General features: G+C 44.9%; 1 protein-coding gene across 1 annotated transcript in view; it reads left to right on the top strand.

Moving 5' to 3' along the window:
* COTL1 (coactosin like F-actin binding protein 1) overlaps nt 1-17,170 on the top strand; it is a 48,722-nt gene extending 31,552 nt beyond the window's left edge. The window contains exon 4 of the mRNA XM_030204532.1: nt 16,186-17,170. Within this exon, the coding sequence (XP_030060392.1) occupies nt 16,186-16,296 (111 nt within the window). The 3' untranslated portion in view covers nt 16,297-17,170. The remainder of the gene's footprint in view (nt 1-16,185) is intronic.
* Nucleotides 17,171-20,297: the final 3,127 nt, after the last annotated feature.

Here is a 20,297-nt window from a genome sequence, read left to right as displayed (position 1 = left end):
AGCAATTTGAATACTTAAGACTGCTGTTACCTCCTTGCACTGTGTTTTTTCATTTTTCTCTAAGCAGATAACATTACAGCTTTAAGAGCTGTTCACTTCCTAGTTTCTTGCCACTTGAAGAGACTTTGTTCTCTCTTTGTGAATGTAATACATTGTTCAGAGTGCTGTGTAATCAGTATTATCTATTGCCCTTCAATAACTAACTAACTAGCTTTCTTATAGCCATGGGTGGTGCAGGTAGGTTGAAAGGGTGTATCAGGTACAGAAATCTCACTTGGCATCTGTCCACTCAGGTAGATATTTAACCGTGTTATGTTGTCCATAAGGAGCAAAGACCCTGGTATCTATTACTACTACTTATTTTATTTTATTTTTATTTATTTTATTTATTTATTTTGTAGCATTTGTATCCCACATTTTCCCACCTATTCGCAGGCTACAGTGTTACTACATGTAGGTAACATAGTAGATGACGGCAGAAAAAAGACCTGCATGGTCCATCCAGTCTGCCCAACAAGGTAAACTCATATGTGTATACCTTACCTTGATTTGTACCTGCCTTTTTCAGGGCACAGACCGTACAAGTCTGCCCAGCAGTATTTCCCGCCTCCCAACCACCAGTCCCGCCTCCCATCACCGGCTCTGGCACGGACCGTATAAGTCTGCCCTCCATTATCCTCGCCTCCCAACCACCAACCTCTCTTCCCCCACCTGCTCCGCCACCCAATTTCGGCTAAGCTTCTGAGGATCCATTCCTACTGCACAGGATTCCTTTATGCACATCCCATGCATGTTTTGAATTCCGTTACCGTTTTCATCTCCACCACCTCCTGCGGGAGGGCATTCCAAGCATCCACCACCCTCTCCGTGAAAAAATACTTCCTGACATTTTTCTTGAGTCTGCCCCCCTTCAATCTCATTTCATGTCCTCTCGTTCTACCGCCTTCCCATCTCCGGAAAAGATTTTTTTTTGCGGATTAATACCTTTCAAGTATTTGAACGTCTGTATCATATCACCCCTGTTCCTCCTTTCCTCCAGGGTATACATGTTCAGGTCAGCAAGTCTCTGCTCATACGTCTTGGAACGCAAATCCCATACCATTCTCGTAGCTTTTCTTTGCACCGCTTCCATTTTTTTAACATCCTTCGCAAGGTACGGCCTCCAAAACTGAACACAATACTCCAGGTGGGGCCTCACCAACGACTTGTACGGGGGCATCAACACTTCCTTTCTTCTGCTGATCACACCTCTCTCTATACAGAAGAAAGGAAGTGTTGATGCCCCCGTACAAGTCGTTGGTGAGGCCCCACCTTGAGTATTGTGTTCAGTTTTGGAGGCCGTACCTTGCGAAGGATGTTAAAAAAATGGAAGCGGTGCAAAGAAAAGCTACGAGAATGGTATGGGATTTGCGTTCCAAGACGTATGAAGAGAGGCTTGCTGACCTGAACATGTACACCCTGGAGGAAAGGAGGAACAGGAGTAATATGATACAGACGTTCAAATACTTGAAAGGTATTAATCCACATTAATTAGTGGGGCATGGCTAGATCTTGATGGGAGGGGGGGCACATTTTGGCCACACACCCCCCCCCCCCCCCCGCTGCTGCTCCACGAAGGTACCTTAGCTGGCGGGGGTCCCCAAGCCCCGCCAGCTGAAGCGTTTGTCCCGTGCTGGTCTCGCAGTGCCCGTCCTGTTCTCACTCACGCCGTGCGTGCTCGTTTTAATGAAACTGAGCGTATGCAAAGTGTCGTCCCATGCTCAGTTTTACTAAAATGAGTGTGCACGGCGCGACTGAGAAGAGCAGGGTAGGCAATGCAGGGAGACCAGTGCGGGACAAACGCTTCAGCTGGCGGGGGTTGGGGATCCCCGCCAGCCAAACTGGGGATCCCAGAGCCAATTTGGGTGAGGGGCCCCAGACCCCAGTGGCCACCTGTAGCTACGCCACTAGTAGGTAGCATTGTTCACTTCATATGCAGGTACTGTCTCTGTTCTAGTGGGCTTACAATCTAAGGTGTCTTTTGTACCTGAGGCAATGGAAGGTTAGGTGATTTTGCCCAGGGTCACAAGGAGCAGCAGTGGGAATCGAACCCAGTTCCCCAGAATCTCAACTCACTATACTAACCATTAGGCTACTCCAAAAGGCTGGGTACAAAAGTTACTTAAATACTTTATTATTAATTTTGATAGTAATCAAAACATTTTCCATGTGAAAGATTTTAACGTTCTGCTTTTCAAAAGCCATCAACCGGCACAAACTGTACGTTTGATGCAACAGAGGGGTGTGATGCTTTGTACAGTCTGATGTGGAAGTTGCCTTGAGGGTTCTCCTTTTTCTTTGCTTCCCTCCAAGTGCTGCTGAGGTGCATTAGCCTCTTGCGAATGGATGGCCCGGATCCTGAAGCAGTGTTTGCTCTGATTCTGGTGGTGAATCGCTGAGAGCTGCGCTGGTCGAACACAGGCATTTCTGAACCAGCTGCTTTGCCCGGAGCTGCCTCTCCTTTTCTGGAGTTAAGCCCAGTGTTCGCTTTGTTCTTGAGGGATTTGTTCAGTGTAGATTTATTTATCAGCAGTGTTCCTTTGTGTTTGACCGCACGGGTGTTCAAGAATATTCTTACTAGTAAGAGTACTATTACCTAGTAAGAGTACTATTTTAAAGATTTATATAAAAGAAAAACAATTCCAACACATTTATATTTTGTCTTCCCGGCTGTGGTACAGTATAGCATATTAATAGTGAGGAGAGGGACCTTCAGTTTGGACTGCTGTGTGCCATGGACTTCCCACGTCTCAGCTGTGTGGCTGATGTGGCTTTGCCTCATCTCTGACCAATCAGGTCCCTCTTTCTTCAGTTAGAAGCACCCAATTGCGCTCTTCTATGTAGATTAGAAGGCGGCCAATGTAATGCCGATTTTAAGGGTTCCAGGTGTGATCTGGGAAAATTACAGACTGGTAAGCCTGACTTCAGTGCCGAGCAAAATAGTGGATTCTGTTATAAAGAATAAAATTATTAAACACATAGACAATCATGGTTTAATGGGACAAAGTCAAATGGATTCAGCCTCACCAATTTGCTTTATTTCTTTGAAGATGTTTATAAACTTGTGGCTAACAGTCAGCCAGTTGATAATAGTATATCTAGATTTTCAGAAAGCTTTTGACAAAGTCCCTCATGAGAGACTGCTGAGAAAATTTTAAAACCTTGGGATAGGAGGCAATGTTCTGTTGTGGATTAGGAACTGGTTAATACATAGAAAACAGAGTAGGTTTACATGTCCATTTTTCTCAGTGATGGAGGGTGAAAAGTAATGTAGTAACGTAGTAGATGATGGCAGAGAGAGACCTGTACAGTCCATCCAGTCTTTCCAACAAGATAAACTCGTATGTACTACTTTTATACATATACCTGACCTTGATTTGTCCTTGCCATTTTCAGGGCACAGACTGTAGAAGTCTGCCCAGCACTAGCCCCGCCTCCCACCACCGGCTCTGCTACCCAATCTCTGCTAAGCTTCTGAGGATCCATTCCTTCTGAACAGGATTCCTTTATGTTTATCCCATGCCTTTTTGAGTTCTGTTATTATTTTCATCTCCACCACCTCCCGCGGGAGGGCATTCCAAGTATCCACCACTCTCTCCTTGAAAAAATACTTCCTGACATTTTTCCAGAGTCTGCCCCCCTTCAATCTCATTTCATGTCCTCTAGTTCTACCGCCTTCCCCTCTCCGGAAAAGGTTCGTTTGCAGATTAATACCTTTCAAATATTTGACCATCTGTTTCTCCTTTCCTCCAGGGTATACATGTTCGGGTCAAGTAGAGTGCCACAGGGATCTGTACTGGGACTGGTGCTATTTAACATATTTATAAATTATCTGGAAATTGGAACAAGTGAGGTGATTAAATTTTGCAGATGACTCAAAACTATTCAAGGTTGTTAAAAACACATGTGGACTGTGAAAAATTGCAAGTAGACCTTGGGAAATTGGAAGACTGGGCAGATGAAACATGATGCGCATTGGGAAGAGCAATCCAAATCAGAGTTACCTGATGCTAGGGTCCACCTTAGGAGTCGGCACCCAAGAAAAAGATCTAGGTGTCATTGTAGGTAATATGCTGAAATCTTCTGCCCAGTGTGCAGCAACCACAAAAGCAAACAGGATGCTAGGAATTATTAGGAAAGAGATGGAAAATAAGATGAATATTATAATGCCTCTATCACTCCATGGTGCAGCCTCATCTTGAGTATGGCATTCAATTCTGGTTGCCGTATCTCAAAAAAGATATAGCGGAATTAGAAAAGGTGAACCAAAATGGGGGATGGAACTCAAAGGAAAAAAGATGGCACAAGGGGGGGGGCTATGATAGAGGTCTACAAAATCCTGAGCCATATAGGATGGGTAAAAGTGAATCTCCTTAGCTCTTTTCAGAAAGTACAAAGACGGGACACTTGGTAATACTTTTAAAATTAATAAGGGTAAATTTCCTTAAGCTCTGGAAGTCATTGCTAGAGGATGTGGTTATAGCAGTTAGCATATCGTGACTTAAAAACAAGGTTCGGACATATTTCTGGAGGAAAAGCCCATAGTCTGTTATTGAGAGAGACAACGGGGGAAGCCAGTTCTGGATTTCGTAGCATGGAATGTTGCTACTCCTTTGGATTCTGCCAGGTACTTGTAACCCTGATTGGCCCCTGTTGGAAACAGGATACTGGGCTAGATGGATCATTGGTCTGCTCCAGTATGGCTAATCTTATGATTCTCCTATTTGTTTATAGATGAATTTGGGAGGAGGGGGGGGGGGGACGTGAGCAATGACCTGAAGCCATGTAATATCGGTGAGGCAGAGCTGTAGGACATCTGGCACCCCTGGACCCCACTGTGTTAACACCAGCCCTGTTTGGAAGCTCTCTTTTATTACCATACTGCTGGGGGGGTGCCTCCTCCCGCTCGGCTAAGTCTTGGAATCCTTCTCCTCGCGGTATGCCTTGGACGGCTGCTTGGTCTGTGCCCTGAAAATGGGGCTAGTTCTGGGCAAGATTTCTACGGTCTGTGTCCTGAAAATGGCAGATACAAATCAAGGTAAGGTATACACAAGAAGTAGCACATATGAGTTTATATTATTGGGCAGACTAGATGGACCGTGCAGGTCTTTTTCTGCCGTCATCTACTATGTTGTTACTATGTTACCAGAGTGTCTCCTTGTACATCTGGTAGATGCAGAATTTTGGTGAGCATTTAATGAATGTATTCATATAATGCTACCGGTCATTCTAGCTTTGCTGTTAAGGTAGCTCCAGAAAAGAATCCAGTGCTCCCTGGTACTCCATGGAGCGAGTACTCCGATGAGGCGTTTGAAAGGTTTCTGAAGAGTAATAGAGGGCCACGTCAGCCAGGCAGTCCTGAATTTCCTTCTCAGCCTTAGAGGCAAAAACTTGGGCTTGTGAAGGGAGTGAATTCAGGGGAGCAGAGATGAAGAGCACAGACCCGGGTGCTGGAGTAGAATTAATTACTTTAGGGTTGCATGTCGATTTAAAATGTCAATCGTGATGAATTGCATGATTAAAAGTATGTTGTTTGTGACTCTGGGCAAGTCACTTAACCCTCTATCTTGCTGCACCATATGCCTGGAATAGACTTCCTGAGCGGGTCCGTCAAGCTCCATCTCTGGCCATCTTCAAATCTAAGCTAAAAGCCCACCTTTTTGATGCTGCTTTTAACTCCTAACCCTTATTCGCTTGTTCAGAACCCTTATTTTATCATCCTCACTTTAATATTCCCTTATCTCTTGTTTGTCCTGTTTGTCTGTCCTAATTAGATTGTAAGCTCTGTGGAGCAGGGACTGTCTCTTCATGTTCAAGTGTACAGCGCTGCGTATGTCTAGTAGCGCTATAGAAATGATAAATAGTGGTAGTATTGCCCAGAGTCACGAGGAGGTGCAATGGGGACAAAATAAATAACATACCTTTAATTGCACAATTAATTGCGATTACAATTTTTAATCAAAATGTAGCCCTAAAATTAAAGAATAGACATGAATGAAAAGATAAATACAAAAGACAAACTGAAAATTACAAATGAATCTAAAACAGCATCAGAAAAGCTGTAAACAGCCTTAAAGTTTTCACAGCCTTCAGAAATGCAGCTCTAATTTTGTCTACAGCTTTTGAAAACTAGAGTCCTGGGATTCCGTAGCTGTGATGTGGAACATGACAACCCTGAGCCCAGTTATCAGCTTTTCCTTTGTATCCGTTCTTGGTGTGCAGCTGTACCGTACAGATTATGCTGAACACTGTGAAATATTGCAACATTTCTTTTTCAAGTAATTTTCGATTTCCTCTGGTTTGGCCACAGCTCATGCAGGGCATTTGCCCTGGTACTGTCCTAGCAGTGCTCCACTCCCCTCTTATCACAGGGGACGTCCCCAACTTTCTGGCGATTTGTTCCGATTCTGTCCGTTCCCTGTTTGGGAGCCTCCTTACCCCCCCACCCCCACCCCCACCATTATGCTCTGTATGACCCACGTCTGAACAATGTCATACAAATTCATATTTTTGTACAACCTGCGGCATTGCAGGGTTTGAACTTGTTCATCATGAGAGTGGTGCTGAATTTTTATGACAGAATTAGAGTTTTTAAAAATAAGCGGGTAACGCCCCACCCACTCTCTGGTGCTGGTCTCAATCCATTCCTCGCACCCAGCCAGGCAGGTTTTCAGGATACCTACAATCAGGGGTGTAGCCAGGCACCCAATTTTGGGTGGGCCTGGCCCCAACTTGGGTGGGCAGAAGAACTCCGCCCTGTCCCTCGAGTGATTTGGTCTCTCCCTCTCTTGCCTGCATGCCATATGGTCTCTCAAAACATCCCTCCTCTCCCGCATACCTTTTAAGTAGAAGATTTTCACCGGCAGCAAGCAACAACTAATACACACTGCTCATGCTGGCCCCACAGCCTTCCCTCTGATGCAACTTCCTGTTTCTGCACAAGCAGGAACATATCAGAGGGAAGACTGTAGGACCGGTGCGAGCAGCATGTATCAGTCGCTGCTCGCTGCAGGTGAAGATCTGCTATTTACAAGGTAATGCAGGAGGGACAGCTGTTGGGAATTTTTGGCTGGTAGGGCTTGGGGATCCCTGCCAGCCACTTCATAGATGTGCTGCTATTGGGTGGGCCTGGGCCCACCCTTGGCTACGCCACTGCCCACAATGACTATGCATGAACTAGATTCAACTTTGTCAAACATAAAACGACTAATACATTGGTATAATAATCAGAAAAGTCTGTCGAAAGAGACAGGTTTTAACAAGTCCTCTAAGAACTGAGGATAAACCAGGAAATTGCAGTTTGTAGCTATTAGCACAGTAACAATTGAAACCTTTCAGAACAGGACATTAATGCCTCCCCAGCAACCCACTGACAGGAAAATTCATCCTAAACAATGAGTTCAATTTAACAAATAAATTGTGTTTGCCAAAAAAAAAGTTAAATCTTTTGCTCGTTGATAAGAAACAGCCACATCCTTTATTTACTTGCAGTGGGTCTCACTCCTGCTCACCTGTAGCCGCCCCCTCTCTGCTTTCCTTAATTTTTCTTTCTCACGTTATTGGAGTTGTGGTTGAATCAGAGTTGGAACTGAACTGATTAGCAGCAGATTAGCCGCACGGTACAGATATATTTTATCTACGGAAGAAAGCTCATAGGCAACATGTGGACATATACCATAAACACTCCAGGACACACCCTTCCTATCTCAGACAGCCTAAAAATACTCGGAGTCACAATCGACCGCAACCTTACCCTTGAGAGCCAAGTAAACTCCGTAATAAAGAAAATGTGCTACTCAATGTGGAGACTTAAACGATTAAAGCCTTTCTTCCCGAGAGAAATTTTTCATAACCTAATACAATCAATGGTCCTAAGCCATGCAGATTACTGCAACGGAATATACGCGGGATGCAAAGAACAACTCACAAAAACACTCCAGACCGCCCAAAAGACTACAGCCAGGCTGATATTTGGTAAAACACTATTTGAAAGTGCCAAACCCCTCCGAGAAAAGCTGCACTGGCTCCCAATCAAAGAAAGGATCATCTTCAAAATCTGCACTCTAGTCCACGAAATTATCTACGGCGTAGTCCCAGGATACATGACAGATCTACCAGTCAGAAACAGAATCAGATCATCACGATCATACCTAAACCTACACTACCCAAATTGCAAAGGACTTAAATACAAAACAACTTACACATCCTGCTTCTCCTACATAAGCGCACAATTATAGAATGGACTCCCAAAAGCTGTGAAAACAATCCATGACCATCTATACTTCAGGAAATCACTAAAAACCAACCTCTTCAAAAAGGCTTACCCCACCAATCCACCGTAAATCCCCAAACCCAGCAACACTGCATAACCAATGATCTTACTGGACAATATGCAACCTACATTCCCTTCGACCCTCCTGTTGCCTAATACACACCTACCTCATCAGACCACAATACAACCTGTATTTGTTATCAACCGAATTGGCAAATGCCATTACGGTACTATGTAAGCCACATTGAGCCCGCAAAGAGGTGGGGAAGTGTGGGGTACAAATGTAACGAATAATGGTATTTCATCCACTAGTATTAATCCATTTTGATGAAATGGCCTTAAGTTCCACCCCAAGGTGTCTAAACATTTTTTTTCTTTTTCCTTGGTATTGCAAGCCCATTTATTTCTGAAGTAAACAGTGGGGAGGGAGGATACGTTGCAAGTGCTGGCCATGAATGATAAACAAGCCCCACTCCACCCCCTCCCCTCTCCAACAGTGGCAGGGACACCTTGCCGCCATCCTTGGAAGTATGATTTTGTTGTGGGCAGAGGAGTTGTAGGAAATAACTAAAGCCCTGAGCCCTGGAGGGGGAGGAGGTAAGGTAAAAGTTTTGGGTTTCTGTGGACCTCAAGGTTTGTAGTAGAGGTGAGGAGGTAGGAATTTAAGTCTAGGAGTGGCAGGCCAACCTTGCTTTCTCGGTGGTGTTCATGAGGCATACACAAACAGAGACCCCCCCACCCTCCCTTTCTTTGCCTTACTCCCCTCTCTTGTCATTTAGCCTTGCCTGTTGTATCTCTTCTCGGGCATGCTTGACTTCTCTCACAGTTTTGGTTTCCAGTGCCAGTTCCACATCATGCCACAATGCCCTTGAATTTCTTTTTCTATGGAAGACGCCGTCACCTTGTATGCTGGTGAAACCTGCTCAGTCTTTGAATCTTTCTGCTGTAATAGAAACGTAGAAACATGACGGCAGATAAAGGCCATATGACCCATCCAGTCTGCCCATCCTCTGTAACCCCTAATTCTTCCTGTTCCTAAGCGATCCCGCATGCTTATCCCATGCCTTTTTAAATTCTGGAACAGTCCTCGACTACACAACCTCTACCGGGAGGCCATTCCACGCCTCCACCACCCTTTCTGTGAAATAATACTTCCTTAGGTTACTCCTAAGCCTATTCCCTCTTAACTTTGTCATGTGCCCCCTCATTCCAGAGCTCTCCTTCATTTGAAAAAGGCTCTCTTCCTGTACATAAATGCCCTTGAGATATTTAAATGTTTCTATCATGTCTCCTCTCTCCCTCGTCTCTTCCAGTGTATACATGTTGAGGTTCGTAAGCCTGTCCCTATAATTTTTGCATTCGAGACCGTTTACTAATTTCGTAGCCGCCCACTGGACCGACTCCATCCTGTTTCTATCTTTCCGTAGGTGCAGTCTCCAGAACTGCACGCAATACTCCAAATGAGGCCTCACCAGAGACTTATACAATGGCACTATCACCTCCTTTTTCCTGCTGGTCATGCCTCTCTTTATGCACCCAAGCATCCTTCTGGCTTTGGCCATCGCTTTTTCTACCTGTTTGAAAGCTTTAAGGTCGTCAGACACAATCACCCCCAAGTCCTCTTCCCCCCTCCCCCACTTTATTTCAGACTATAATTTGAATATCTTCTCTTTCTCTGTCTGCATTTGGGACTGTAGAATCTCTTAACCTGTGCGTTAGTTGTAGATGTTAGAATATTTTTCAGAATGTGCTTTGTTTGGCATCATCAATCAATTCTATAAGAATTCAGTACTTGAAAAAAAAAATCACAAAAATTGATTTTAAAAGTGTGGGTTCACTAGTAAAGTGAATTTCAGTTTTTTCTGGGGTATCTCCAAGCTCTAATTTTGCTGCTGGCTTCAGTCTTAGGCTTGTTGACATCCCTAATAATGTCTTATCGGGCTGATTTTAGAATATGGAGGTTGCTTGTATTTTGTTCTAGGAGGCCTGCTGCTGATTTTCAAAAAGAAGCTCCTTACAGTTTCCTGTTTGAAAATTCTGCAGTTGCAACGTAGCTTGCAGGCCTCTGCTTCACCCCGTTTTAGTATGGATAAGCTGTCCGCACACTAGAGTGTTGGACAATTTTCAGCTGATGAGTTTAGTTAAGTAACTTCTTTGTTACCCTGGTAAAATCATTTGAAACTTGTCTTTTCAGTGGGTAGTTTTTATGATTGGGTACATCCATCAAAAGTATGTGCATATTTTTCCTTTGGCAAGTTTTAGTGATTTCTCAAAACAAGTATTCACTTAAGGAACTTTCTGCACCAACATTTTGCACCTGCTCTTTAGCATCAGAGGTTAATTTTTATGCACATATAGGTGAATTTTCAAAATTGTGCATATAAGGGTAAGAGTAATGCTTTTGATGATACTGCCTTTCTGTGGCAGAACCAAAGCGGTTTATGTATTTCATATACAGGCACTTTTTCTGTCGCTAATGGGCTCATAATTTTGTTTTTTCACCTGGAACTAGAGGCCAACTGAATTTTGGTTTTGGTGCCAAAAACCTTTCTGCCTGGCTTCAGCCAAAAGTGACCTCGTGTTTTCAGTGTAAGCCGAAAGTTTGTGCTTTTGTCCTGTTTGTCTCCCTCTCACCCTCTGCCCACCAAACTAGGGTTAGCATACATCTGGATTTCTCCGGGTATTTCCTGCTTTTCAGGGGACTTCGGGGGGGGGGGGGGGGGGAGGCGGGCGGGCATTTGTTTTCAGCCTGCCCATTTGTCTGGGTTTCTGGGCGGGCAAGCAGGCCTCTGGGTGCCCTCCCAGGTTTCTGCCAGGTACTTGTGGCCTGGCTTAGCCACTGTTTAGAAAACAGGATACTGGGCTAGATGGACCATTGGTCTGACCCAGTATGGCTACTCTTATTTTCTTATGAAATTTACCTTAATGCACGCTGGTGGTCTAGGGGTGGCTTCTTTGGGGCAGGAAAGAACCCCCACTCTTTCCTGCCTGCTGCTGCTGGCGCTTCAACATGGCTGCTGAGACTTCAAGCGGCAGGCCTCACAAGTCGTCTTGCAAGGCCTGCCACTTGAAGTCCCAGCAGCCACTTTGAAGCGGGCTGGAAAGTGTGGGGGATCTTTCCTGTCCCAAAGAAGGCCATCCCTAGAGCACTAGGGTGCGTTGAGATACGTTCGGGGAAGACTTCTGACTCATGGTGGGAGAAAAGGGGAGATTGGGTGGGAGCTTTAAAAAAAAAATGGATGGAGTGTGGGTGCAGGGAAGGGAGGGGGCTGGAAAATATTTTTTTTGGAGGGGGAGAAAAAAGGGGAATACAGCACATGGAGAGGAGGACATGCTCATGGATAGGAGGGAAAGGAAAGGGGAACATGCTGCTCATGGATGTTTACTTTTCACTTGTCTTTAGTTTGTTCTCTTGTCTTTTAGATTGTAAGCTCTTTGAGCAGGGTCTGTCCTATGTTTGAATTGTACAGCGCTGCGTAACCCTAGTAGCGCTTTAGAAATGGTTGTTGTTGTTGTTGTTGTTTTCTAATTTTGTATTTAGCAGTGTATGGAAGAAAATGCATTTCTGTTACTTTTACCAATATTTTCACTTATAGAATCTGACTTTCTCGGGGGGTTAATGTGACTGTGCGTCAGGAGCACAACGGCATCTTATTTTTGTGTCTTTTTTTTTTTTTTTTTTTTTTTTTTGTCTCCACAAATATAGTAACCCTACTCCGAGCAGGAGTTGCCTCTCACCGCCTCCCACCTATAATGCCAACTTACAATCCCTGGTAGTCTAGAGGTATAGTATGGCAGGAGTGATCCTCAGTCGCTCTTGCCCGTGCCGGCTCTGCTGTCAAAATGGCTGCCATGAATCTCGCTAGACTGCCGCAAAAGGTCATGGCAGCCATTTTGAGAGCAGAGCTGACATGGGCAAGAGTGATTGGGGATCACTCCTGCCCTGATTACACCACTAGACCACCAGGGATTGGGGGGTGAGGATTACATATAAGTGCATAAGTAATGCCATACTGGGAAAAGTCTAAAGGTCCATCGAGCCCAGCATCCTGTCCCCGACAGCGGCCAATCCAGGTCAAGGGCACCTGGCAAGTTACCCAAACGTACAAACATTTTATACAAGTTATTCCCAAAATTGTGGATTTTTCCCCAAGTCCATTTAGTAGCGGTCTATGGACTTGTCCTTTAGGAAACCGTCCAACCCCTTTTTAAACTCTGCCAAGCTAACCGCCTTCAGTACGTTCTCCGGCAGCGAATTCCAGAGTTTAATTACGCGTTGGGTGAAGAAAAATTTCCTCCTATTTGTTTTAAATTTACTACACTGTAGTTTCATCGCATGCCCCCTAGTCCTAGTATTTTTGGAAAGCGTGAACAGACGCTTCACATCCACCTGTTCCACTCCACTCATTATTTTATAACTCCACTCACTGCATTTCCTTTTTATGTGTGTGTGTGACGGGTAATGCAGTTATGATTTTGCATAGTAGTTTATATTGTAAATAATGTTCCACATAAATAATGCTTTTGATGCAAAGTTTAGCAGGAATTTAAGTCTGTAAATTTGGGATGATAAACTCCTGAGGAATTAGACTTTCTGGAGATATGACACCAGCTGTCACTCCAAAAAGGTGGCGCAAAGTCAGCCATTATAAAAGCACTATGGCTTTTAGTTTTTTATTAGCTATGGTTCACGTGTGCAGAGGCTGTTTTGCTTGGAGGTAAAATACGGTCTTTCATTTAAATTTATATATTCTGGCTTGGATACTATTGGGCGATTCTAAAGAACTTCCAGGCTGTGTTGGGTATGATGAAGATACAGTGTTTTAATCAAACCTGTGGTGTGCAGATGCTGGATTCTGTGAGAGGACGATAGAATGGTTTGTTTTCAAGCACAAGTACTGGCCCGCTTATATTATTAGTAGGGAAATATTACAATGAAATGAAGTTTATATGTTAGAAAATAATTTGAGAAATGTATTGCTCTTGATTTTAGTAATTTTTCAGAGTATATAGTCCTCTCATTCAGTGACATCAATATGTTATTTAGGGTTTTTGTTTTATTTGTGTTTTTTTTTTAAATTCTGGATTGTGCATCGGGCTGGGATAATGTCTACAGTAGACACCAGTGTCTGGACTCCTTTACCCTGTTTTACTAAGAATCTATATCACGCTTATCCTTATCAGTTTTATAACTAAATACAAAATGGTAAACCAGGGGCGTAGCTAAATGGGGCCACGGGGGCATGGCCCCCCGCCGCCGACCCTTTCAACCTCCCCCTTCCCGCCGTCGCCGTCAGGTACCTGTGCTGGCAGGGGTCCACAACCCCCGCCAGCCGAAGTCCTCTTCAGCGCTGGTCTCCGGGCCGGCGCGTTGCTGCAGCTGATCTGGAAGGATTCTGTTCTGAGTGATTCGCAGGACATCAGGACGACTCACGCAGAACAGAATCTTTCTAGATCAGCTGTAGCAACGCGCCGGCCCGGAGGTCAGCACTAAAAAAGGACTTCAGCTGGCAGGGGTTGGGGGCCCCCCGCCAGCACAGGTCAGGTACCTGACGGCGGCGGGGGGAAGGGAGGGTTGAAAGGGGAGGGGCAGCGGGGGGAGGGTCAAAAGTGGTGACGGTGGCACTGGGGGGGGGGGTCAAAAGTGGCGGGGGGCAGCGTTGCCGGGGGGGGGGGGGGGGGGGGCTAAAAAGCTGGCAATCTTGACTACTTTCTTTTTTTTTTTAATGTGTTCTCACAAAGCTCTTGTGAGGATATTTACATCTGCATTGTCTTGGAAACCAAAACGTGCCAGACTTGTTGAAAAGTCCTTGTTAAAATGGCTTTCCCAGTTGTCAGCCTGTGCCCGCAGCTCCTGGGACTAGAGGTTATAATCTGCAGTGGATTTAGCAACGGCAAGCCCGGACCATCCCCAGCGGGCCTCATTGGTAGTTTTTGGTTTTGGCGTTGGCATTTTAGCCAAAACTGGGACAGTGGAGGGTCAAGTGACTTGCCCAGGGTCACAAGGAGCTGCAGTGGAAATTGAACCTGGCTCTCACTGTCCAATCCTGACGAAGGTGGTTTGAATCTCCAAATTCTAGACAAATGTATCTTTAGTCCTGTAAAAAGCATTACTACTACCCCAAAAAACAGAGCCTTCCCCACCCCGGAAGATAATTCCATTTACTCGTTAAACTTATCCGTATACAGGCCATATGCCCATAACTTTACCTGCAATATCAAGGTGGACAGTTTTTATAAAAACCTGTTTAAGAACATAGGTATAGCCATACTGGGTCAACCAGTGGTCCATCTAGCCCAGTATCTTGTTTCCAACAGTGGCCAATCCAGGTCACAAGTACCTGGCAGAAACCCAAATAGTAGCAACATTCCATGCTGCAAATCCCAGGGCAAGCAGTGGTTTCCCCATGTCTGTCCCAATGACAGACTATGGACTTTTCCTCCAGGAACTTGTCCAAACCTTTTATTTTAAAACCGAGATACCCTAACTGCTGTTACTACATCACCCAGCAAAGAGTGCCAGAGCGTAACTATTCGTTGAGTGAAAAAAATATTTCCTCCTATTTGTTTTTAAAGTATTTCAGTGTAATTTATTGGCTGTCCCCTCCTCTCCTTGTGCTCCAGTGCTCTGCTGTATGCTGAGCATCTCCACATTCAGCCGACACTCCTGACATCACACCTTGATAGCAGGGGCGTATCTGCGTGGGGCCTCAGGGGCCTGGGCCCCCGCAGATTTCGCCCTGGACCCCCCTACCGCTGCCAACCCTCCCCCTCCGTTGCTCGCCTACCTTCGCTGGCGGGGGACCCCAACCCCCGCCAGCCGAGGTCCGCGTCCTCCTGCCGCTGCCGGCTGCCTTTGGTCCTTTCATTTGTCCATTGAAGCTGGCGCCGACGAAAGTTTCTTTTGAGTCTGACGTCGCTGCACGTTGTACGCGCAGGACGTCAGGCTCAGAAAATGTTTCTGAGTCTGACGTCCTGCACGTACAACGTGCAGCGACGTCAGAGTCAAAAGAAACTTTCGTCGGCGCCAGCTTCAATGGACAAATGAAAGGACCAAAGGCAGCCGGCAGCGGCAGTGGCAGGAGGACGCGGACCTCGGCTGGCGGGGGTTGGGGTCCCCCGCCAGCGAAGGTAGGCAAGCAACGGAGGGGGAGGGTTGGAAATGGTAGCAGCTGGGGGGAGGGGGATCGGCAATGGCAGCGGCGGGGGGGGGGGGCTATAATGTGCCCCCTCACTCTGGCCCTGGCCCCCCCTACCGCCGCAGTTCAGATACGCCCCTGCTTGATAGTACAAAACTTTCTGTAAGCGTGAGCATACCCACTTGGAAATGCTGACTACACCATCGGGCAGGAATCCGCTGCACCACTGAATCTGAATTGAAAGCCCCTGAAAAACAGGGAAATTGTCCCCAGCACTCTTTTATCCTACCTGTGGAAATAATTTAGAAAATGTTGTCTTTACCTGTCCGGTCCAGTGTTTAACCTCTGCCATAGAGAAGAGTTTATGTACTGTGCAATTGCTGAAATGTCACTTTTTCCGTAATTATTGAATCTTCCATTCAATAATTACGGAAATCCACAATTTCGGGAATAACTTGTATAAAATGTTTGGGTAGCTTGCCAGGTGCCCTTGACCTGGATTGGCCGCTGTCGGGGACAGGATGCTGGGCTCGATGGACCTTTGGTCTTTTCCCAGTATGGCATTATTTATGTACTTATGTCATTGTGAGTTTTTAAGGACCCAATACACATCCCTTTTTATTCAAGCGGTACGTTCTTATTCTCCGATTTGTAATTTTTTTTCTCCATGCTACGCGATTGTGTCATGAGTGAGGCTCGGTATAACCTTTCTCTTTTCTTTCCCTTTTCCTCCAGAGTTTTGCCAAAGAGCTGGTGATTACGGACCACAAGGAGCTGGATGAAGATTATATCAAGAATGAGCTGAAGAAGGCAGGAGGGGCCAACTACGATGCCCAGATTGAGTAAACCCACGTCTCCTATGCTTCAACAATCATAACCCAGGGCCAGGAGTGCTGGGGCCTAAGACAAAAAAACGAACACAAGAAAAACAGATGCAGAGAAGAAAAATCACCCTCCCCTGCCCCCCTCCCCTAAAAGACTGGGTTTGATTTTTCTACTTCAACCAATGAAACCTGTTCATGATATGAATAGTTGAACAGAGTTGTCCCCTTTTTGTAGCTGTAGGCAGGGCTGTGGGCATATCTATCCCCTTTTCCTCCCCTGGAATGGTCGTCTCTTTCACTAGGCCTCTTGTTGCCGGCATTCTTGTGTGCGTGTGTGTGTTTGTAAGGTGCCCACTGTTGTCTTGCTGCTTTGTTCCCATCTCCATTTATTAACTGGAAACCAGTCTGTGAGCCATGCGTAAGCAGAGCGTCCTGTCTCTGCTCTCTGGAAGGATGAGATCAGGTTTCGCTGGGCTGGAGTTCAACTCTGGCGCTCTTATCAGAATTTAAAAGGTGGCTTTTGGCTGTGCCTTTGCTTAGCTGTTTCAAAAGACTTCTGTATGTATTTTTTTTTTAACCAACTCTTATAAATGAGAGAAAAACATTTCTTTACAATATTTTTTTTGTTTGGACATCTGTCTTCCTCTGTATTTTATGTCTGTGCCCTTAATCCTCGCTCCCCCTCCAAAAAAAAAAAACTTGGGTTGAATGTTCAGGTTGCCATGGTAACTGAAAGCTGCAGGGAGAGGGGAAGAGGTCAATATGTACGTTTTTTTTATTGGAGGCTGTGTGCGTGTCGGTGAGGGTTTAATGAGCTTCCAGCACAAAATGGATTGTGATCAGGCCCTAAATATGCCTCTCTGTAGTAGGGGGTCGAATAAAACATATAAAGTGTTTCTCCTTCCTGTGTCCATCTCTGCACTGATCTCCCTGGCAGTTCTCTTGCCTGAGACCATCCTCCTTCCTCCCTCCTTCCTGTATAGCAAAGTGGAATTCCCTGGTCAAAGGAATGCTGAATCTGCACAAAACAGAATGGTTTTTACCATTTAATTTCAAGGTCAGAAATGCACACTTTGTGGTCATGGGATCAAGATGAAAACGGTTTTGTAGGCAGCTTTTCATCCTCGCCTAGCTGTTGTCCCTGCTGGTGTTTAGGGGATGATAAATGCTATAAGCTGGAATAGGGTACAGCAGATTGCCATTGCTGCAAATGAACCACTTAATAAAACAAAATATACTTTTTTTTTTTTGCAACAAAAGTCCTAAGTACTTTCTTTTTTCAGAAAGGACAGAGTCTGTCTTGCACCCATGCTAACACAGCCTGAATGAATAAGGAACTCATTACCGGCTCTGTGAAGGCTGGCGCAGTCATGATTTAAAAAAAAAAAAAAAAAGTTTTTAGATCTTGTGCTCACTTGACATGACAGCTGGCTGGCATTGTGCTTTCCTTGCAGCTAGTGGAGGGGTGGGAACCATAGTCCTCGAGGGCCATAACATATTCGGGTTTTCAAGATTTCCACAATGAATATGCATGAGATCAGTGTTGCATGTTCTGCTTATATTGTTTGCAATAGATCTCATAGTGGGAAGGGGCTTGGAAGAGAAAAGGGAGATGCAGGACTGTTGGGAGATGCTGGGAGGGGGGGGGGGGTGTAAGGTCTTGATCTGCTGGGGGGGGATGCATGGCTGAAGGTTCACTTAGCTACTCTTGGGTGATCCCTGGAGATGCAGCCTGGGTTGTGGCTCTCAAGGCATGTGGTTTGCCTAAGCTTGTACCTTAAATGACCACACCATCTACCAATGTGTGAAAGGATGTATGTAGGGAATAGGTTGGGTCTTTGCTCCTACCTTACCTTCCTCCTCCTGCTGTTGTCCCACCCTGTAGCGCCGTCTGGTTCTGTGCAATCTAGTGAATGCAGAGCCCCTTGTGACATGGCCCCTACAAATCAGGTACAAATCAAAGTAGGGTATACACAAAAAGCAGCAAATATGAGTTATCTTGTTGGGCAGACTGGATGGACTGTGCAGGTCTTTTTCTGCCGTCATCTACTATGTTACTAGATAAAGACCTGAACTGTCCGTCCAGTCTACCCAACAAGATCAACTTATTTTACATGGTATGTGATACTTTATACCAGAGTTTGATTTGTCCTTGTCATTCTCAGGGCACAGACCGTAGAAGTCTGCCCAAGCACTGTTCTTGTACTAAAAGTTCTAAAGCTAACGTCGAAGCCCCTTAAAATTTACACTCCAGCCCATCCATATCTATTCAGTCACGATCAGGGCGCAGACCGTAGGAATCCGCCCAGCACTGTTCTTGTACTAAAAGCTCTGAAGATTCTGGAATCCTAAAGAGTTACAACATTCCGGAATCCCAATTAGTAGCAACATTCCATGTAGAACCCCAAAGAGTAACATAGTAAATGACGGCAGATAAAGACCCGTACGGTCCATCCAGTCTGCCCAACAAGATAAACTCATTTTACATGGTATGCGATACTTTATTGTCAAGAAGACAGTATGAGCTGTTCTCCTTACTTCCGTAATCTAATACCACAATACTGTGGAACAGCAAAAAAATGAAACCCAAAGGGTAAGATAATTTACAGTTCTTGATGTGTATAGGTAAAGCCCTCAGAGACCAATGAATGAGATAGGACCATAGACTATATAATCTCTTGTAGATATTAGAGTCTTGCAGGTCAGACCTTGGTTAATCCTTGGTCTCTGAGGGCTTTACCTGTACACATCAAGAACTGTAAATTATCTTACCCTTTGGGTTTCATTTTTTTGCTGTTCCCCAGTATTGTGGTATGCGATACTTTATACCAGAGTTTGATTGGTCCTTGTCATTCTCAGGGCACAGACCGTAGAAGTCCGCCCAGCACTGGTTTTGCTTCCCAATTACCGGTGACAGAACCTGGCTGCCTAAAGGTGGCCCTGCCTGGGAGAAAACAGAATGATGGGAAACAGTAAAGCATTCATAGTGACATTCTGCCATCTCTGTAATGCATTGATTTGTATTAATTTTGTTGAATGTGTGTACTCTGTTAAATGAATGATACATTCCATTTTAAAGCTGTTTAGTTTGTGTCTATCCGTACATTCGGTTCAATTTTTCAATACAAGGTCGTGTCTTGCTCACTGTGTTTGCTGCCAGTTCTTCTACTAGTAGTAGAGAATTTCAGTGATATTTCAATATGGAGGGGGGGGGGGGGAATAAAAGAAGCCACTGGAGAAGGACAAATTCAAAAAGATCAGTGAAAGAAAATTGGACACCACTGCCCTTACTAAACTTGGATTCTGACATGGATGGTAATTGTTTACCAACACCAGGTTACAACCACACTGTCAAATTAATAGGTCCAACTCATTAAACATTGAAAGGAGCAAAAAAGTAGTGAGAGCAACACAAAACTTCCAAGACACCGTGGAGGCAAGTAATAACAAAATAATTTATTACAAAATATAAAAACTCAAAAGACTCGACACTTATCATTAGCCCTTCTAAAGGCTTGATTTGGCTTCCTCACCTATGTTGCTCCATTCATTGGCTAACACAACAAACAGACTCCTGAAGCAGGTGTTTTTCGCCGAAACATGGCTCTTTATAGAGTCTTAATAAAGTATTTTTAGTTATTACTTGCCTCCATGGTGTCTTGGAAGTGTCGTGTTGATCTCGCTACTTTTTTGCTGTTCTTTTATCTTTACCCACGTAGCGGATCTAGTTTCTCCACTTTTGTTGGTTTTTTGCTTGTTCCTTTTCCGAAACGATAACATGACTTGCTAAAGACCTGTATGGTCCATCCAGTCTGCCCAACCAGATAAACTCATAGCATAAGGGATGATGTGATACTTCATATGTATACCTGATTTTGATTTGTCCTTGCCATTTTCAGGGCACAGACTCCAGAATTCTGCCTGGCACTGGCCTTGTTCTCCAACTACTAAATCTGTCCAGCCACGATCAGTGCACAGATTGTACTACTACTACTTATCATTTCTGTAGCGCTACTAGACGTA

Source organism: Microcaecilia unicolor, chromosome 5 (assembly GCF_901765095.1).
Source record: "Microcaecilia unicolor chromosome 5, aMicUni1.1, whole genome shotgun sequence".
In the NCBI taxonomy this organism is placed as follows: domain Eukaryota; kingdom Metazoa; phylum Chordata; class Amphibia; order Gymnophiona; family Siphonopidae; genus Microcaecilia; species Microcaecilia unicolor.
This window is presented reverse-complemented; position numbering and strand designations above follow the sequence as displayed.